This window comes from Notothenia rossii (assembly GCF_949606895.1).
Source record: "Notothenia rossii genome assembly, chromosome: 5".
Classification (NCBI taxonomy): domain Eukaryota; kingdom Metazoa; phylum Chordata; class Actinopteri; order Perciformes; family Nototheniidae; genus Notothenia; species Notothenia rossii.
Genome location: NC_136903.1, coordinates 47,853,340 through 47,875,821, shown reverse-complemented (window position 1 = coordinate 47,875,821; position 22,482 = coordinate 47,853,340). Strand labels below are relative to the sequence as shown.

Below are 22,482 nucleotides of genomic sequence, written 5' to 3'. Positions count from 1 at the left end.
TACCCCAATCCCTGAAAAAGAGCCAAATTAGACCAGGCCGAATAGGGGAAAGGTGACAAAAAAGCCCATAACTTGAGAATGATCACTCTTGTCCTCTTGTAGTTTACTAGTGATGTGTCAAAAAATGCACTAGTAAACATGTATGACTTTGAAACAATTCACTAGTTAACTAGTTGCACGTACACGTCAACTAGTAAGTCATTGTGTTGAACTAGAGAGAAGAAAACCACAACTAGTGGGCTGAAAATATCCACTAGTTCTGGAAAAAGCCATACATGTTGAATCAACATCTAACTAGTTGCATACAGTTGCTCACCAGTGCGAAAAAAACCAAACTAGTTGAAGGAAAGGCCTTACATGTAAGAAAAATGTGTAACATGTAAGGTCAAAGTATAACATGTTTATAACAGAACCTGACTAGTGAGAAGAAATGCCCTCCACTAGTAAACTAGTAAGAAAAACATCGGTGTCACTAGTTTACTAGTGACTCCTCTAAGGCTTCACTGGTTAACTAGTGAGATAAAGTGTGTGTAACTAGTTAACTAGTAAGGTAAAAAACAATTGTACTAGTGTATCTAGTGGACAATTTGGATCTCACAAGTTAACTAGTGCACATTTTGAGCCTCACTAGTCAGCTTGGAAGACCAAAACAAGCTTCAACTAGTGAACATTTTGCCTTCACTAGTTAACGTGTATGCTGCAATATGCATCCACTAGTTAACTAGATGCCGTTCATATAGCCAACACGTTAACTAGTCAGCCATATGCAAATGAAGCAGGAGGGACCCAGATTCTGATTGGTCAGTTCAGCTCTGTGAGGGAGAGCCTTAGGGGGCAATCTCCTGCAATGTTTTTAGCAACGTCTTGAAGATGTGAGGTGCATCAGTCGGGTATTTAGTGCCTACTGTTAACATATTGTCCGTGAGAAGTCAGTCAGTGTGTGTTTTGCCTGGAAAAATACATGTTTCTGCTTTGTTCCGCTTTGTGTGTTTTTTTGTTGGTGCGAGTGTGCGCACGCTTGTGTGAGAACACCGGCACTCGAGACACAAAAGTATATGATCGTGGGACATTTTATCAGGGGTGCTCATGAAATGAATAAAGCAGAAACACTGGACAGATCTTAAAATCAGGATTACGATAGATCTGTATGATAAACAACCTCTCCATATTTTACGCAAGTCACGGCGATCTCTCAAAGCTGTGATCCGAAGAGGGTTACTTCCTCTTTCTATCCATCAATAATGTCACTGTTATCACAATGCAATTCTAATCCAAACCACTTTCAAATTGCAGCTTAATAAAATGTTTTAAAGAGGATCTATATTCCCGTCTGCAGTCCTAAGGCAAGTTTCTAATTTTAACAAAATCTTCAATGTTATTACCTCATTTGATATAGTCATATGATCATAATTACACAAATCCTTTTGTTTTATATTTGTGTAAATATGGTTGTATGACTGTATTTTAAAACACAGTGTATTTAAGCTCTTAAATAAACTATTTTGGCTGGGTGGCGCTCTATAGCTCAGGGCCAATAGGGGACCTCGATGCGTTCTTTCCCCTCCTCCTCATTAGCATTCTGTGCAACTAGTGCGACTAGTGCACATTTGGGATCCACTAGTACTACTAGTGAACATTTTAAGCCTCACTAGTTCACTAGTGGAATTTAAACGTATCTCACTAGTTAACTAGTAAAAGGCAAAGGGTTCACTAGTTAACGTGTAGACATTTTGAGCCCCACTAGTTAACTAGTAAGGTGAAAATAGGCATCAACTAGTAAACTAGTTAACCTTTTGCCTTTACTAGTTAACTAGTGAGTGATTGTGGGTGCTACTAGTTAACTAGTGCAGACAAATGTATGCCACTAGTTAACTAGTTGTGCTTATTTTGTGTAACTAGTTAACATGTCAGAGCTTTTGCAGCGCACTAGTTAACTTGTAAGACTTTTAGTGTCACTAGTACGGTCAGAGGGCCACTAGTTCATCAAAAAGCTTACAAGTTGGGACTTTGGCGTTACTAGTGCTGCTCCTGGCGTCACTAGTAAGGCATACGTGGTAACTAGTCGGACAAAAGTGCCACTAGTTGCTGAAAAAGAGCAACTAGTGTAATGTTTTATTTAACTATTAAAGCAGAGTGCCTAACTAGTTTGTCCATATATCTAACAAGTGAAATCAAAGAGCCAACTAGTGTAGGCAGCTGCTGTCTGATATCAAGGAAATGGAATAAATACTGGAAAAAAACACATCACCTCACAACTTCCCAAGATAGTTACTTACGTCAAGTCAGTATTTCCCCCTGAAATGATATATGTTTAAATGCAGATAGCTTTAAATCTATAGAGGAATTCAGACATGGTAGTAAAACGAACATATGTGTTTCTTGGAAGTTTTATTTCCTTTAGAGTGAAAGAAAACATGGAAGCAAAATAGACCAGTACATGAAAAGAGGATATGTGTGCCTGTAATGTCCTTAAACAGTAACTTCATCATGTTGATTGTTGGCTGCTCATTTAATAACTGTTAATTGTACTAGTTTTTTGTCTGCTCTTGTGCGTAGTGAATACTAAAGAAGACCATTGTCTCTGTGTTAGCTGATTATTTTGTAGAATTCTGCTGAGTATTAAACAATTACGTGAGTGTGAGGGTATTAAAATAAATTGGTCAGTAAGTCAGAGATGTGCAACTATATTTAACTTTTTGTTTTAAAATATTTTTTTTATAAATGATTATGGGAAGTTCCTTTTTTCTCACTTGAGCTCCCACCCCCCAACATGTCTGTGCATGTCCCTACTGCCTATGCAAATATACAGTTGAGAAAGCAGCAACTATAACCTTGGAAAGCATTTGCAATAGAGTGAATGTAATGACTGTTGGCCTGCAGTGGCGGTCGGTACTGGAAAATAAATTCCAGCCATGTGTCAGGAGGCTGTGTTCTTTATTGTGCACACACTTACTGCTTTAAAAAACATGCTCCTACTGTAAGCCTGTAGCTGTGAGCTACAGCCTCTCCTGTCTGCCCCCCCCCCCTCCATATGCTTCCTTTTGGGAGCCTTGGAGGAGGCTTCTGGGCTACCTGTTAGATTCCCACAGTGCCTTGCTGCACCGTTACTGGCCCCTCTCTCTGCTTCCACACATGCAGGGCCCTCATGTGTCAGCCTGTGGATGCTGGTTTATTTAGGACGACAGGCAGGAGCAGCTCAGGGAGGGGCCGGGGGGAAAGGCACACTGAGGCACACCGAGGGGGGAGGGGGCTGGTGGGAGAAGAGAGGCAAATCAACCCTCAGATGTTCTTTTACAACAAAATCCCTTTCCCCGTCCTTCTCAACACTGAACTCCACACTGGCTGAGGAGGAGACGGGCTTAGCTGGAGGAAGAGCAGGAGAGATCTATGAGGACTGCTGCACTGAGCTGTACAGTCTGTCTGAAGGGAGGAAAGTGACAGGCATTGGGCTGAAGTGAAAATATCCCAAGCGCATGCCTGATGTACTTCTCAGTAGTTGGCGTCAACATTTTTACAATGTTTTTGTTAATGCCACACCTCTAGATTGTTGTTGTAACTTTTATTTTTAAACAGAGTTGAGATGTCAATGTTTTCAGTGATACATAAATGCCGAATTGATGTTGACAGTCTTTAAAATATTTCAACAAATCTAAAATGATTAACCGAGAACAATGTGTTTTGGATTAGAAAAACTAATACCTGCAGGTTGCAGATGTAGATACATACTTTACAGATGGAGGATCATTTAATCATCACATACTGTGACTGTGCATTTTACTCGTCATATGAGGAGCAGTGAGCAGCTACTATGCACCACCCGGCGTGCACTGTGGGGGCCCTGTGTATTGCTGAAGGGCCCCCCAGCAGTGCCCAGGAGGTGAACTGGCACCTCTCAAGGTACCAGTCCACACTCCCTGCTTGGTCTGTTCGGGGACTTGAACCAGGGACCCTCCAGTTTCCAAGCTAATAACTGAAAGGCTAAGTTACAGCCGCCCAGATATTTCATTAGTAAAGTAACTTGTGTCTTTTCTTTAACCTATTTGGACAATATGCCAGCAATATGACTCATGGGTTACATATTAGCACTTTCATATTGCTAGATTAAGTACATCTGTTCTCACTTAATGAATGCTTCTGCCTAAGCCCTCATATCAACATCACTTGTTGTTGTCACTTAATTATCCCTAAAACGACTATGGTTATTGTTATCAAGATATTGTGAATGATTTTCAAAATACTGCACAATATAAATTAGGAAGCAGCGACTGACCTCTGTTTATGATCATTGATCAGTTTACCTAAAAGAAACGTACAAAACGACAGCTTTGTTTCAGTTCAGTCACACTTCTGTGCAATAGCTCCATGAGCATGTGCACATTGTATGCAGCCCTGAGTTTAGAGCTCTTTTCCATTTGGTGTGACTTCATCTGTTCTTCAGAGCCTTCACTCTCCAGTTCATGAGGCTGATATTTTGTGATTGGGTTACAATGTAACATTAATGATGACTGCATTCCATTTAGATGTCCCAGATCCAGTAATGTGGCCATGCAGCCTAACAGTGACATTCTTGCTGTCACTTCAATATTTCCTTTTCTTTTTATGAAATGTACTTATTTGAACGTAGGTCTGTCATCTCGACACAAAATACTAATGAAAATCAATGAGCTGTAGCTGGGATGAAATGCCTAAACGTGATGTGTCTGGCTGCAGTAATGAAATTTGACCAGCAGAGGTCAGAGAGGCACCACTCTACGTATCTTTGCATAGGCATGGCTAACAATCGGTTTCATTTACAGCTGAAATAAGGCCACAATAAGAAATCTATTTGAAAATGTTTTCTTTCTAATTTAGTTTTTTTTGTGCTTGTTTGATTTCACAGGTACCTTTGGACCATTGGCAAAAATGTGTGGAAAAGATGGAAGAAAAGATTCTTCGTACTGGTGCAGGTAAGCTCCCTTTAGTGGTTCCTACAAAATACAAGTGTTACAGTGTGATGTGAAACACCAACAGTGGATCAGAGTGTTTAACGGGCAGAGGCAGCACTACAGTCTGCAGGCAGCCGCTTCATGAGAGGAACTGTACACACACACACACACACACACACACACACACACACACACACACACACACACACACACACACACACACACACACACACACACACACACACACACACACACACACACACACACACACACACACACACACACACCGCTTCATGAGAGGAACTGTATGAACCTGTCTCTGCTGCTGTCTCTCTCCTGTTACCATGGGTCTGATGGACACTAAAAAGACTGATATCTTCACATATTAATTTCATTTAATTTTTTAATAAATATTATTCATTTATTTTTAAATGTAGCATTGTTTGAATGCAAACCATTTGTAGCATAAAGAAGATAGCATGCACGCTGAGACATACATGTTGCTAAGATATGCATTTTGCAGAGGTCATTTGTTATAAATTAGTAAGGTGAAAGAACAGTAATTTGTTACTATTTTGATAATTAATTTTTAAGTAATACTTAAAGCAAAAAATAGGGAAGACATTTTCTTGTTTTTGTAATATTAAATTGAATATGTGTATGAGGTTTTTAACACAAGATGAACCTACTGTAACCTAAACTAAACTAAATGTTTTAGTTGCAGCCTTATATTGGCTTAGTAATTATACTTAGTTAAAATGAATACATATTCTTATTTGGGGAAATTGTACCACTCAGTTTATTAGAAATGTGAGACTTTAAAGTGAGATTAAGAAAATATTCTGCAGATAACAGAGGCACTGCAATCTACAAAACCCTGTTCAAATGGTTTTGAAAATAATGATATATACCATAGCAGGATCTAGTTCAGAGAGATTCATATTTGATATAGTATGTTGTTATATGTGCAGCTATTATGTTGTTTAGCTGCTTACCGATGGAGACCCATAGAGTCAGAGGTCCATCTGGCTCACAGGCAGGAGGCCGGACCTTTATGCTCATGGAAGTCTGTCAAACTGAAAAGAACTACATGGCATACGTTTTGATATGTTTATAAAAGCTAGAGAAGGTGCAATGGAGTGTGATACATGAATACTCATAGTACCAATAATATATCAGCTTGTGGAATGCTTCTGAACAAATACAAGACTTTCCTTGATCTTTTATCTCTTTCATACTTTCAAAACCTCAAAATCCAATTTGAAGTGAAAGCAGGGTGAGTGAAAAAAATGTGATCACAGCCAAAAGAGGAGCCGCAGTATCCTGAGTGTTGGCCACATGTTGTGTGTGCAACGGGGAAGAGAGATGCAGCCAAGCTGTCTTCCCTCGGCTGTCAGGAGGATGATGGAGACGCCAAGCAGGCTTTTGTCAGTAGGCTGGGTGGTGGGGGTGGGGGGCGGTAGCGGTAGCGGCCATTTCCTGGTGGCTCTGTATTTGGAGGTGGGCAGCAGGCAGGGATGTGGGTGGAGGGGGGGCCTGTCTCTTGTGTGTTGCAGAGGATATGTCTCAGAGCTACAAGTTGACAGGGGATTGACAAAGTGGAGTGAACACTGGCTGGCTTTACACTCGCAGCTAGAAAAGCCCGAGCGCCGCCAACTCCAAATCCCTCTCGCTCCCAGCTAAATATATAGCAAGTGACAAATACTGGTCAATAGACTGCGCACTCGTGTGTGTGTGTGTGTGTGTGTGTGTGTGTGTGTGTGTGTGTGTGTGTGTGTGTGTGTGTGTGTGTGTGTGTGTGTGTGTGTGTGTGTGTGTGTGTGTGTGTGTGTGTGTGTGTGTGTGTGTGTGTGTGTGTGTGTGTGTGTGTGTGTGTGTGTGTGTGTGTGTGTGCACATGTACTTTTTGTTGCATATTAGACATCAGATTTCTTTCTTCTCTGTTCGCTCATACAAAGTCAGTCAGTTAGAACTGACTGTCCTTACCATGTCTGCCTTTATCACTAGATATTTGATTTCACTTTCATTCTGGCTTTTCCCTCAGATTATAGATTTGGTTAGAAACTGATTGTTTCAGATACATTGTATTTAAAGATTGTTTTGCAGAAAATAATTATATGTATTCCCCTACACTGTAACTTCTATAAAATGAAAGAATAGAAATGCAGTAGAACTACAAACAGATACAGTAGAGCTGCAGTACTTATCAGGACGTGCACGTCTCTAATTTCTTACTATATATAGTACAAATGAAATAACTGTTTAATATTATACAGACACATATGATATACAACTTGTCCTTTCCTCTTCTTATCAGAAATGATCCAGTGATCCCACATCAGAGCCACAAGAAGGGAATAGAACTACTGCGTTATGTATTTCATGTTTAAATGTGAAAATGAAACACCTTTAAAGTCTTCTATTACATCTTTTGTCGAGATAATACCTTTAATTATTATTTAAAAAAATTCTTTCAACATTTTAAAATCCATCATTTGCACCCTGTGTTGGTTTGTCTACAGTGGGCAACATCCCTCTCCTTTAGACCTTTTTTGGGTGACTTTTTTGTATGATGCAGTATTTCAATAACTCAAGTATATATTTTTAAGCAAAAAACAAATATCCTTCTTTCTGCAAGAACTGTACTAAACATATGACCCTAAATCTAAAACCATTGTGAAGCAGGATTCTTGGGCCAGTGGCTTCCAGTGCAGAGGCTGACCTGAAGATCCAGATGCCACTGAATACAATATGCTTATATGTTCATTTTACCATTCTCCTATTTTGAGCTTATTCTTATACTTATTAAAGGGATTGGTTTCTTGCTAATGAAATGTTTTATATTTCAGTATTTGTTCCCCGAATTGAATGTCTAGTTGTCTTTATTTTTCATTTTGATTATGTCATCATTCCTGAATATCCTATATTTAAGGGAATGCCTTAATAGCATTTATTGTAAGTGTAGTTAAAACATATGTACAATAAAGTGTTCTCTTCCCTATAGGCCTCTCTACATGAGGCCTACTTGCAGGAAAACATCTTGCTCACCATGTTTCAGAGGAAAGACAACTCTAGCTTTCATGCAGGATATTGACTGAATAATGCTTAACCGTACAGGTGTCAGTGCGTGATGTTACAACCAAGATACTCATACAGATGTGCAAGCAAGCACCAATCAACGGATGTTATTAAATGATTCCTCAATCTTTGTCAAGACCTGATGCATATTCAGAGAATGGACCGTTTCATCTGGCTGTGGTTGACCTCATTCATCTAGTTTCAAATCAAACTATGCACCATGTTGTAGATGTGAAGATGTTTTGCTGTGAATCAAACTGCTAGTTATGTTTTTTTTCCACAAGTGTTGATGTCAACATGTAGTTGTTGTCGTCCTCGTCCTCGTCGTCGTCGTCGTCCTCCTCCTCCTCCTCCAACCCCCCCCCCCCCCAGAGCATTCAGGCAGATTACAGATCAGCTAAACCTCCATGGACCAGATTTAATTGCACATATCCACATCTGTCTCTCAGTTCACGTCAGTTCAATTTCCTTTGAATAATTTTTATTTATTTCAGTTTGGTTAAGTTCACTTTATTTTGATTGACTTCAATACAGCTCACTTCAGTTAGATGTATTTCAGTTTTGATAAATTACACTCGATTTGTTTCAGTTCAATTAATTAATTTAAAGTTCAATTTTCAATTTGATCAAAATTGGGTAAAATCATTTGAACCCATTCCCTTACGCTTAGAAAACAACAATCTTCCAAATGGCCTCTATTTTGATTTTGAGTTCCAAGTTTTGTCATACTTCACCCCCCTTTCTCGCCTATCTTCAAACTATTTAATATTTTGAAGTTAAAGACAGACAGACAGAGAGAGAGACAGAGAGACAGACAGACAGACACATAGACGGAGAGACAGACAGACTGACACACAGGCACACAGACAGACAGACAGACAGAAAGACAGAAACACAGGCACACAGACAGACAGACAGAAAGACAGACAGACAGACACACAGACACACAGACAGACAGAGAGACAGACAGACATACACACAGACAGACACACAGACACACAGACAGACAGACAGACAGATCAGACACACAGACGGAGAGACAGACAGACAGATCAGACACACAGACAGACAGATAGACAGACAAGCAGACAGACAGGCATTACATTACATTGCATTTAGCTGAGGCTTTTATCCAAAGCGACTTACAATAAGTGCATTCGACCAGGGAGATACAACCTTGAAGAAAACGGAATCATATAAGTACATCAGGTTTCATAGAGCCAAACATTTCAAGTGCTACTCAACTGGCTTTAGATAAGCCAGTCCTTTATTAGTTTATAAGTGCTTTGTTAGTAATTCAATCGCTCGAAGTGGAGTCTAAAGAGATGAGTTTTCAGTCTGCGCCGGAAGATGTGTAAGCTTTCTGCTGTCCTGATTTCAATGGGGAGCTCATTCCACCATTTCGGAGCCAGGATAGCAAACCCACGAGTTTTTGCTGATGGGAACTTGGATCCCCCTCGCAGTGCAGGTGCAGCGAGCTGTTTGGCTGATGCAGAGCGGAGTGCACGTGCTAGGGTGTATGGTTTAACCATGTCCTGGATGTAGGAAGGGCCAGATCCATTCGCAGCATGGTACGCAAGTACCAGTGTCTTGAAGTGGATTCTAGCAGTTACTGGAAGCCAGTGAAGGGAGCGGAGGAGCGGCGTGGTGTGGGAGAATTTTGGAAGGTTGAAGACCAGAAAAGCCGCTGCATTCTGGATGAGCTGCAGAGGTCGGATGGCACATGCAGGTTGACCAGCCAGGAGGGAGTTGCAGTAGTCTAGGCATGAGATGACGAGAGCCTGGACCAGAACCTGCGCTGATTTCTGGGTCAGCTGGGGACGTATCCTCCTGATGTTGTAAAGCGTGAATCTGCAGCAGCGGGTTGTAGCAGCAATGTTTGCAGTGAAGGACAGTTTGTTATCTAGGATCACACCCAGATTCCTTGCAGTCTGAGTCGGGGAAACAACAGAGGTGCCAATGTTGATTGTTAGGTCAAGAGTGGGACAATCTTTTCCCGGAAGGAAAAGCAGTTCTGTCTTGTCAAGGTTGAGCTTGAGGTGATGAGCAGACATCCACCGGGAGATGTCTGCTAGGCAAGCAGAGATGCGTGCGACGACCTGGGTCTCTGAGCGGGGAAAGGACAGAGTTAATTGGGTGTCGTCAGCGTAGCAGTGGTATGAAAAACCATGCGGGCTAATGACAGACCCGAGCGAGTTTGTGTAAAAGGAGAAGAGGAGGGGACCAAGAACAGAGCCCTGAGGGACCCCTGTAGTTAATTGACAAGGGTCGGACTCGGACCCTCTCCAAGTTACCCTGTAGGTGCGGTCTTTGAGGTATGAGGTGAGGAGGGAAAGTGCATGCCTGAAACTCCAAGTTCTTGGAGAGTGCGAAGGAGAATCTGATGGTTCACCGTGTCGAATGTAGCAGACAGGTCCAGAAGGATGATGACAGAGGAGAGGGAGGCTGCTTTAGCAGTGTGCAGTTCCTCAGAGACAGCAAGGAGAGCAGTTTCTGTTGAGTGACCTGCCTTGAAACCAGACTGGTGCGGATCCAGAAGGTTGTTCTGATGGAGATAACAGGAGAGTTGTTTAAAGACCTCACGTTCAAGTGTTTTAGACAGGAACGGGAGGAGAGAGACAGGCCTGTAGTTTATAACATCAGATGGTTTGAGAGTGGGTTTCTTTAGGAGAGGGTTTACTCTTGCCTCCTTGAGACTGTTTGGAAAGTGACCAGAAGTTAGATAAGTGTTGATGAAATGGGTGAGAAACTGTAGAATATCAGGAGCGATAGTCTGAAGGAGGTTTGAGGGGATAGGGTCCAGAGGACAGGTGGTAGGACGGGCAGAGGTAATGAGGGTAAGAACCTCACTTGGAGAGAGAGGGGAGAAGGAGGTCAGTGTGGGTGAAAGGAGGGTCTGGTGACCCAGCGGTGAGTAAAGGTGAGTCAGAAAAAGAAGAGCGAATATCATCAACCTTTTTTACAAAGTGGTTAACAAAGTCGCTTGACAGAAGGGAGGAGGGGGGAGGGGCTTTGGGGGGGTCCAAGAGGGTGGAGAAGATAGAAAATAGTTTTTTGGTATTGGAATAGGAAGATTGGATCTTATCTTGAAAGAAAGTGCTTTTTGCCTGAGAGATGGAAGCAGAGAAAGAGGAGAGGAGAGCCTGATAGGTTAGGAGGTCGTCATGGTGTTTGGATTTCCACCATTTCTGCTCTGCTGCCCTAAGGATGGTTATATTAGCACGCAGCGCGTCATTTAGCCAGGGAGCAGGAGGGGACTGACGAGCCTGCAGAGATGTGAGAGGACAGAGAGAGTCCAGAGAGGATGAGAGAGTAGAGAGGAGAGTTTCTGCAGCAGAGTTTGGAGGCAGGAGTTGGAACGAATCAGAGGAAGGGAGGGCTGAGAGCACCGATGAGGCAAAGGTAGAGGGGGAGAGGGAACAGAGGTTACGGCGGACAGGTGCAGAATTAGAAGAGATTAGTTTGTTATGTTTGGAAAGGGGTAGAGAGAATGAAATGAAGAAGTGATCGGATGTGTGAAGCGGGTTTACAGTGAGGTTAGAAGTGGTGCAGTTCCTTGAGAATATGAGATCAAGGACATTGCCAGCGTTATGAGTTGGTGGGGATGGAGACAGTGAGAAAGTAAAGGTGGTTAACAGAGATGTTAGTTCAAATATATTCCCTGTCTGGAGGTTGAAGTCTCCGAGAAGTACAGCGGGAGGGCCAGTTTCAGGGACGTGTGAGAGGAGATTATCTAACTCCTCCAAGAAGTCCCCCAAGCCGCCTGGTGGACGGTAAAGAACAACAATGGTTAATTGTATAGGATGGGTTACTGTGACGGCATGGAATTCAAAGGTGGAAGGAGTGAAGTTAGGTAGCTTGAAGAGGGAAAAGCTCCAGTTGGGAGAGAGCAGGAGAACAGTGCCACCTCTGCCAGGGTCTGGGTGTATGGGAGAAGGAATATGCTGTGGAGAGAGCTGCTTGGGTGGATGTGTTGGATGGAGTAATCCAGGTCCCCATGAGAGAAAGGAAATCCAGAGACTGCAGGGAAGCGTAGCCAGAGATGAAGTCAGCCTTAGGAACAGCTGACTGGCAGTTCCACAGGCCCCCTGAAACTAGATGTTGGATTTCAGTGGAGCATGTGGGATAGACAAGAGCAGGCCGGTTAAATCGATTAGGAGATACACGGGGCCAGTGATCATTGCAAGAGGACACATGAACAGGAATGGAGAAAATACACATGATTATAGCATGAGGGGCTAGAGAACCAAAGAGAATTGAATCAAACAAAAGAAAACACCAGCGATACTTAGCTCAATCAAAGTAGGATTTGCCTCCTCTTTGCCTCCCTTGTGACTCCCACAGGACTCCAATGTCTTTGTCAGTCTTCGTCTGGCTGACGCTCCAGGAAAGAGCAACCTAAGATGGACACCTGATTGCTGAGTTCTCACAGATGTGGGAGCACGCCCCTCTAATTAGTTAACTCTCTTCAGCTGGTGGGCGACAGCAGAGTGTTCCTGCCTATTGTAATGCAGGGTTGAGGCACGTGACCCACTGAGACCTGTGTTACAGGTTGAGTTGAGCAGATCTGAGATTTAAAATCTCTCAGAAATCGCCGTTTTAGCTACAATAACTACAGAACAATTATACAGAGTAGAATAAATGAAACAGAGAAGTCTATTTAAACAAGAATATAACTTACAGAGACTGCTGAGTCAGTATAGATCAGCGACGTGCAGTCAGGGGAGGCAGGGGAGGCAGAGCCTCACCTGTCATACTCCAATGTAATGGAAAAACAACTAAAGAAAAACTAAATAGTAATAATAATAAAATGTCTCCACTGATCTATGATGTAAGTGTGATTAATGTATGATTCCAATCGCTTTTTAAAGTCAAAATCAGCAAATTTGCCGAGCTCCGCTACAACTACGGGTAGCGATGAGAAGTGAGGCAGGGACGAGCTCTGCCTCTCTTAAGCCCACAGTAATTTGCTGGAGCACGGGCACTAATTTAACGCGGGCACTTATTTTGTGAGCGCGCTCAAGCCAGTTACTGTGGGGTGAGGTGAGGCACAGATGAGCTCTGCCTCACCTCAGAATGCGTCACCCCACAGAAATTGGCTGGAAAGCGGGCCCTAAGCGCATGCCTGTTACCATCTCACTGTAGGTCACCAATGTAATGTTTGTAGATCCCTTTATTAAATTTATCTTCGCCATCCATATTCTCTAAATAACTTATTTAACGTATATGTGATATTTAGGCTCGCTGGTCTCATCATACAACGGCAATGAAAAAAGCAGCAGGAGAGGCAGCCATAACCTCTGCCGCACTGAAAGGGGGGCACGTGAGCCCACAGGTTCTTGTTGCTACTGTTATTTTACGCAGAGACGGTAGACATAAACAACAAACTAGACTTTTGAAACTACAGGAAGATAAGGAGGACTTTTACAAAAAACGAATAGATTGTTGTCCAGAAGGAGAGCATGGACTTCATCTTCAAGTCAAGGTAAGACCACAATTGTAATGAAAATGGGATCTTACTAAGAAAGAACAATCCAATATTTCGATTTTGCGTATCCTTTTGTTGAACGGTCTGTTTAAAATGAATCGAAGCATCAGACTAAAAAAGCTTTTGAAAATAACCGAATATTTTTGATTAAGGTCAAAATATAATATTTGTAAATCTGACTCTGAAAGATTCAGTGCCTTACCAGCCATGAAGCTCACCGCACGTCACTGGTATAGATAGTGTCCTCACCGGGTCTGGATGCACACTGAGTTATTCTGATTTTAAATGCGCTATTTAAATGATTTTTAGATGAGGGTTTACTAACTCACGCTGTTTTGCACTTCGCGGAATCAGCAGAGTGTTCCTACCTATTGTAATGCAGGGTTGAGGCGCGTGACCCACTGAGACCTGTCTTACAGGTTGAGTTGAGCAGATCTGAGATTTAAAATCTCTCAGAAATCGCAGTTTTAGCTACAATAACTACAGGCAGACAGACAGACAGACAGAGAGACAGAGAGACAGCTAGACAGAGCGACAGACAGACAGACAGACAGACAGAAAGAGAGACAGAGAGACAGAGAGACAGAGCGACAGACAGACAGACAGAGAGACAGACAGAGAGACATACAGAGAGACAGACAGACAGAGAGACAGAGAGACAGACAGACAGACAGACTGACAGACACACAGACACACAGACAGACACACAGACAGACAAGCACACAGACACACAGGCAGACACACAGACAGAAAGATCGCATACATTATTTGTTGGATATATATGTAAATGTTTTTGGTGGCTTATAAGGACACTCCGCATGTCCATGTGCTTCCCCTAATGATGTGAAACTAATGAGAGAGAGAGAGAGAGAGAGAGAGAGAGAGAGAGAGAGAGAGAGAGAGAGAGAGAGAGAGAGAGAGAGAGAGAGAGAGAGAGAGAGAGAGAGAGAGAGAGAGAGAGAGAGAGAGAGAGAGAGAGAGAGAGAGAGAGAGAGAGAGAGAGAGAGAGAGCTGGTGTTTTGGGGTATGTGTGGTGGGGGGGTTGGTATAGTTTAGACTCTAATTTGCCTTTGCGGTGTCCTGGAGGCCAGGGAGCTGCTGGAGAATGGGTCTACTTCCCTCCATCCTTTACTTGGCCTTAGGTCTCTTCAGGGCTGTTGTGGGGAATTTCATTTGTCACACACACACACACACACACACACACACACACACACACACACACACACACACACACACACACACACACACACACACACACACACACACACACACACACACACACACACACACACACACACACACACACACACACACACACACACACACACACACACACACACACACACACACACACACACACACACACACACACACAACTGGAGCAGAGTGAGAGCTGCCACTTGCAGCAGCAGAGGCGCAACAGCGGCTGATTGGCCGGCCCTGCTGATCTGTGACGACAGGCTGCTATGACTGGCAGCTACAGTAGCAGCAGAGTGTCACTACACTTCCTGTTACCAGCACAGAGAGCAGTAAGACCTGAACCAGGGTCAGTACTGTCCTTTTATTAACAGGATTCATCCAGGACAGGTAACACAAAAGAACAATTACGCTTTCCTGAAGTGGGTACTCATTAAAAATGTAAGTCTAGCCTTTGAGAAAATAAAGGAGAGCCTTCAATTCAAATGTCCGTGGAGTTTTTGTTGACAGGGAAACTAGATGACTGGCCGGGGAGTCACTGTGAAAAAAGACGTGCAAACAAGCACCAATCAACAGATGTTATTAAATGATTCCTCAATCTTTGTCAAGACCTGATGCATATTCAGAGAATGTTCAGTTTCATCTGGCTGTGGTTGACCTCATTCATCTAGTTTCAAATCAAACTATGCACCATGTTGTAGATGTAAAGGTGTTTTGCTGTGAATCAAACTGCTAGTTAAGTGTTAATGTCAACATGTCGATTTTACAGAGGACATTTAAATAACTCTGGCCTATCAAGCTGGCAGCTTGGAATGGAATATTGGCATGGAAAAACTGAGCCTTGCAAAGATCTGTCATTCAAAGTAACTTCACACATTTTAAATCATTAATGTGCAGTAGCCTACTTTTCAACCCTCAAATGAGCAACTCTTGATTCACACAAGAGTTTAGAATGTTCACTAAAGAAGCAGAAAATCTGGTCTCTCTCCTCTGCACTAGCATTCCCATTTTACACGCACGCACGCACGCACGCACACGCACGCACACGCACACACACGCACACACACACACACACACACACACACACACACACACACACACACACACACACACACACACACACACACACACTTCTCACTGGCCACAAAAAGCGTGACCACATCACCCCAATTCTGGCCTCACTACTGGCTTCCAATTCGGTTCCGAATTGATTTTAAACTCCTTTTATTTGTTTTCAAAGCCCTAAATGGGCTGGCTCCGGCCTATATAGCTGAACTCCTCCATTGCTACACCCCAGGCAGAGCTTTAAGGTCTGCTGACCAGCTGCCGCTGGTAGTGCCCAAGACCAGGCTCAAAACCAGAGGGTACCGAGAAGTGAGTCTTCACTAAAGACTCACTTCTTCTCCCTGGCCTTCTAGTCAGAGCGGAGCATGACTCCCTTTTTATATATATGTTGTAATTTATTGTCTTTTATTGTGATTGTAGTGAAGTGTTTTTATTACATGTACAACACAAATCGCTTTTAAATGTGCTTTATAAATAAACCCTGATATGATTTGATTTGACTGATCACCTGAATGTTTCTCTCCCTCTGATTGGTGCAGGTGAGTCAGTACACCTTCGCCATGTGCAGCTACAGAGAGAAGAAGGCGGAGCCTGTGGAGCTCCTGCAACTCGATGGCTACACTGTGGACTACACCGACCCCCAGCCAGGTAACAGCCTACACCCACAGTCATTCCAACACACAACAGGTGCCACGATCGGACTATAAGTGTGTGATGCTCCAGTACAACCTTCACTGCCACATTGGCAACATCAACACAGAAACAGACAACGCTGTGTTTTAAGAGAGGAAAGCCTTTTCTGATTTAACCTTTGTGATTATGAAAAGTAATATTTCTGATTCTGTCTGCTGGAGGTTTGAAGTAAACTCATTGTACACAATTCAGCCTCCTGCTCTTTATATCAGCCGTTCACAGTGACACACTGACCAAACAACAATAAAGTGATTCAAGTGACTCATTGACTTAATGAATCCTTCAAGCAGTCCTGTAAGTGTCCCTGTGATTGTAGGACAGGGCTTTGTCCTCAGGAGGCTGATAGACAGTTGCATACTGCTTGTAGAAGACTTCCTATGGCTACCTTCAAATAATAAATACTGAACAATTCATTTACATTAAAGAGCATCACCTCTGGACATTTATAAATAGTTACAAACAGGAATGTGCGATCCATTTCTCCTATGTATTAATATGTTAGCTTATTCGGTATTACTTCATGCCTTTTGTACCTGCTATGCCACTTTTGCTGTAACCATCTATACTAATAAAGGATTTGTGATTCTGATCTTCAGGTCTGGATGGCGGCCGGACGTTCTTTAACGCGGTGAAAGAGGGCGACACTGTGATCTTTGCCAGTGATGACGAGCAGGACCGGATCCTGTGGGTGCAGGCCATGTACCGGGCCACCGGACAGTCACACAAGCCAGTGCCCCCCACCCAGGTCCAGAAACTCAACTCCAGGGGGGGCACAACTCCACAGCTGGACGCACCCATTTCTCAGTTCTGTAAGTTTTCAACTTTTACAAATGATTGTGGCTTTACAGCTGCATGGAAAAGCCCCAGAGCGAGGGTGACTGATGCTCATGCTGTCTTTCTTCTATTCCTGAATAATGGCACCAACAGTTGTCTCCTTCTCACCAAGCTGCTCTCTGATGGTCTTGTAGCCGATCCCAGCCTTGTGCAGGTCTACAGTCTTGTCCCTGAGGTCCTTAGACAGCTCTTTAGTCCTGCCCATGGTGGAGGGGTTGGAATCTGATTGGTTGACTCTGTGGACAGGTGTCTTTTATACAGGTAACAAGTTGATATGAGGGGTACTTTCCAAAAGGAAGAGGACTTATGTAACCGGTCTGTGGAAGCCAGAATCCTTCTTGGTTGCAAGGGGATCCAATACTTATTTCACACAGTTAAATGCAAATACATTGTTATCTTTTATATAATGTCAATTTCTGGATTTTCATTTTGATATTCTTACTCTCACTGTTTATATAAACCGACCATTAAAAGGATAGACTGTTCATTTCTTTGTAAGAGGGTAAACTTACAATCTGAAAGGGATCAGATACTTATTTCCTCCACTGTAGTTGTTGCTTTTAGAGGAACATTTGCATATTTAGAGAGTCGGTGGGAAAGCATTCATAATTACTGGGATATTGAATCCTTTCCCCACTACCCTTGTTATGCTTACTCTGTTCTTGACTATAACACAGATTTACGGTTGCCACAAAGTTGTATTCAGACATGAAAAAAGCCCCAAACCCCTCAGCTTTCTCGGCGCATTTGCACCATAATAACATTAGTGCAAAACTCTTTGTGAGTAGAGCCTTGAGACTTGGCAGGTGATGTGCCATTCATGGATATCTCAGCAGTCCATTCTCTGTGAATCCTTACAACACACAAAGTAGCTGCTAACCATGCTAAATTGGTGATTTGGTCTAAACAATTTTAACGAAACAGCCTTCATTTAAATAATTGTTATATTTTGAACAGTTACTTTGAAGGTCATGCCAGAAACTAGAACCACAAGTCAAGTTGAAGTGACATTGTGTTATTAGGACACTCTTGGCTCCTTGCAGCCCCATTTTTCATGTTTCCCATGAACACCATTCCTATTGTAGCCTGTGAAGCCTACTGCTACCGTGTAATACTTTTCACTCATGTTGTCTGATATAAAGGTCAAAGGTCTACATCTGAATATAAGGCCCTTCTTTCCATCCTCTCAGCTCTATGTTCTCTCTTCTTGTGCTACAGTGCAGTTGCTCTCACCATATTTGTACATATGAGCCAATGATGTTCTTAGTGTGTCCTCTTCCTGCTCTCCTGCTGTGTGTTGCTGTTCTTCTTCTGTGTGCTGCTTCACTCTCTGTTGTAGAACTGCTGTAGTGTTTGTGGCTTTGCTGCTTGTCTTTAGGTTTCTCTATTGGCTCCTTCTTCTTCTTCTTCTTCTTCTTCTTCTTCTTCTAAAACGTGTCCCTGCTCTCTTGTAGCTGGAGTAAAGGGGACATGCTTTCCTCCCTTTCTTTGTCTTCCCTCTTTTGGTCGTCTTTTGATAACTTCCTGCTTGTTGTTTCTGTGGGAGGACATACTAACATGCATGCAGAAGCATTGGTTGTTTGCATGCACCATGTGTAATAGTATTGATGCATACTCCAGCAGGGATTGAATAGAGCCATGTGTTATTGATCAGTCCTCAAAAGTGCTGCATTGTAGTTCAGGGTTAAGTTGTATATGTTATTTGTTCCGTGAGACCTCTATGTTTGTGATTGCTGCAAACTAAAGCATGTTCATTTTCTAAAAGAATGTGATGGTTGCCATGTTACCACTATTAGAAAATATGCCAACGATAGTTTGTCTCATTTAGGTTAGGTTGTCATTTTCCAAATGGCTGTATTTCTGTTTTTAAACATATACACTACAGTACATGTTGATTGGATATTGGTTGCTCTTGAAATTATAGTATATTTTATTTTACAACAAATCTGATAAAAAATACAATTTGCTTCACAAATTAATTTCATTATATAAAGAGGATACAGTCAGGTGTGTCTGCTTGTTATGGGATAACATTTTGATGAAGGTCAAATGAAATAGATTGAGGGGGGGGGGGTGCACACACTACAGGAAAGGGAAGACCCCAAAAGCTTAATAGGGCCGCTTTAAGGTTTGAATGTTGCTTTATTTATTCAAATGATTCAAAGTGTCATGTTGGCCTGACATCAACCTTTGACAAGCATTTCTCGTGTAATGAAGGTGTGATCAAACTGCTACTAGTTTCATGCCATATTTAACTTTCCCCAAAACAAATACTGAGTGTGTTCGGTGCCAAAGATAAACAATACAGCATCACTGACTTGGAGGAATGGGTGCAGACCAACACCCCCAGTATATTTAAAAAGTGCTTCCTCCGTGCATGTGTGTCAGGTAAGTTAGTGAGCGAGCTGTTTTTGACACAACCACTGGAGTCCCACTGAGTCCCAGCAGCTGGTAATTACCAAGTTTAAAGTGCCAGCCAATGAATAATACAGTGTGGTTGCTGCACAATTAAACCAGGCAGCAATCAGTCAATGTTACCAAATAACTACTTGTCAGTTCGCACCTGGATCAGTGCGGTGAATAATATAACATCATATCACCCCCACCCACCTCCCATATCCCCCCGACGCACATCAAAATAGACTACATTAAAACATTGTAGCAACAGAGACAGAATTAAGACTATTGTTTTCAGCTGCTGAAAGGTGAAGTGATTCTTCACAGTTCACTGTTTTTTCCCTGTTATGATGATTGATAGTGTAATGAGTTTTGACATATGTTATGCTGTAATAACAAGATTATAATGATACTGTAACTACATGGGATCATACATATTGAAGCCATTGACTGGACTGACTTTTGTTTCAAAACAACAATTAAATTAAAGTTTGATTAATGTTGAAGTAAACATGATAAGTATCAAGTGTTCCTTTAAACATACAGTACTAGCCAAATCAATTCAGTCTCCAATGACAGCAATACATAGAAATATATATATATATATATATATATATATATATATATATATATATATATATATATATATATATATATATTTAAGTGACAGTTTCCCTTCCCTGATTATCAACACTTTGTTAATGAATAGAAGGACTGAAGGTCATAGCCTAGAAAAGTTGTACTTGTTACTATCATAATTTTGAACTTTGGGGACATTTCGTAGATGCTATTCATCTCCTTTGGTACGCGGTATTGTGCGTTCAAATGAAAAGGTGTGCTAATTTGTGGGATTATCTGTTACTGATTGCAGAACAGGTAGTAAGTAACACAAATATAATTGTAACCTCTTTCATTGATTAGGCTGTATTTTGCCCTTCCTATTAGTCCAGCTCTTTATAGTCTTTCAGCTGCTCCTTCAAACTAAGCCAAGAGAACATCTCACACAGATATCACCACTCACTGCTGATGTCCTCTTTGTTGTGTTTAGCTTGAAAATCTGTGAGAAGCTTTGACTCGTGATAACTGTAGGTGTGCAGCGTGTTACAGAGGTGAGTGTTGGGCCTCAGTGAGGATCTTCACTGTTTTAACAGAAAGATGAGTTTCATGGTCAGTCCACGGAAAAGCAAGCCACGTGCTAAATCGCCCTGAATGCTGTTGACCATCACAACCAGGACCAGCAGTGGTTCCTCTCCTCTGGATCTGTAAAGAATAGCGGCCATCAATCATTGTCAGGGCCGTCCCTCCCCAGCCCAGACGGACGGGTGTGACTGGTGTCACTGCATGTTACTGTCCAGCTCCCGCCTCCACTCCCGCTCACTCACATCAAACACAGCTGACAGGCCACCAGTCACAGACCAAAGGGGCACCGCAATGTCACCTTTTTAGATTTTTGGGGGAGGGTGGGGGGGACTTGTTGAGGGGACACAATCAGCTCCCAGCATCCCGCTCTTTGTTTGTTTTGTTGATTGATAGCTGGGGTCCCTTCGTTGGGCAGTGAAGAGGACTGTGTATCTCAGTGTTACCTTCAACCATGTGTCCCAGGTCTGTCCAGATCTGTCCCAGTCTGTCCCAGGTCTAGCCCAGGTCTGTCCCAGTCTGTCCCAGGTCTGTACCAGGTCTATCCAGGTCTGTCCCAGGTCTGTCCAGGTCTGTCCCAGTCTATGCCAGGTCTGTACCAGGTCTATCCAGGTCTGTCCCAGGTCTGTCCCAGTTCTGTCCCAGGTCTGTCCAGGTCTGTCCCAGGTCTGTCCCAGGGTCTGTACCAGGTCTCTCCAGGTCTGTCCCAGGTCTATCCAGGTCTGTCCCAGGACTGTCCCAGGTCTGTCCCAGTTCTGTCCCAGGTCTGTCCAGGTCTGTCCCAGGTCTGTCCCAGGTCTGTACCAGGTCTATCCAGGTCTGTCCCAGGTCTGTCCCAGGTCTGTCCAGGTCTGTCCCAGGTCTGTCCCAGGTCTGTACCAGGTCTATCCAGGTCTGTCCCAGGTCTGTACCAGATCTATCCAGGTCTATCCAGGTCTATCCAGGTCTGTAGCAGGTCTATCCAGGTCTGTCCCAGGTCTGTCCCAGTCTGTCCCAGGTCTATCCAGGTCTGTCCCAGGTCTGTCCCGGTCTGCACCAGGTCTGTCCCAGTTCTGTCCTAGTTCTGTCCCAGGTCTGTCCCGGTCTGTCCCAGGTCTATCCAGGTCTGTCCCAGGTCTGACGGGACACTCTGTCCACACCAAGATCAAAGATTATAGGAATCTATAATAAGCTGTGCAGTCATTCAAAAAGAAAATATTTGATTGTTTGGGAGAAATAGATTTGAACACTTATATAAAATATTTCTTTTTGAAAAACACTCTTTCTGTTGTTACTATGGGTGTTTATATAAATAATATATTTCATTCAGATCAGATCATACAAGATGACCAACTAATGTCCATTGTAATCTGTGCTGGGTCAAAACAGAGAGGAGTACTGGTTGGTACCAGGGTCTCCAAATATCTGAAGTTTTTGCGTGCACTGGACTTAAAATCTACTTTAACACAACTAGCCCGACAGAACATCTTTTTTTAATTTGACACGAAATGCAATGAGTTTTCAGTTCTATTCATCCCTCACTTCTTCTGAAACAGTCTAATCTCTCAGTACTGATGTTTCTTAATACTAGCAGTCTGATTACATGTAATATAAGCAGACTAGTATGTGGTGTAGGGTTACCTTGCTATGACAAAACACAATACCTTGTCTTTAGTGTCGAACCCAAAAC

The 22,482-nt window shown here is 42.7% G+C and overlaps 1 protein-coding gene across 6 annotated transcripts in view; it reads left to right on the top strand.

The window, feature by feature from the left end:
* The window catches only part of LOC307039968 (calcium-dependent secretion activator 1), a 202,621-nt gene that overhangs the window by 87,904 nt on the left and 92,235 nt on the right, over positions 1-22,482 (top strand). For all 6 annotated transcript variants that reach the window (XR_013808378.1, XM_079682440.1, XM_079682441.1 and 3 more), the window contains 3 exons: positions 4,880-4,946; positions 16,292-16,400; positions 17,042-17,254. Coding sequence is in view for 5 of the 6 variants with exons in the window: in XM_079682440.1 (XP_079538566.1) it covers positions 4,880-4,946; positions 16,292-16,400; positions 17,042-17,254 (389 nt within the window). In the remaining variant the exon portion in view is untranslated. The remainder of the gene's footprint in view (positions 1-4,879; positions 4,947-16,291; positions 16,401-17,041; positions 17,255-22,482) is intronic.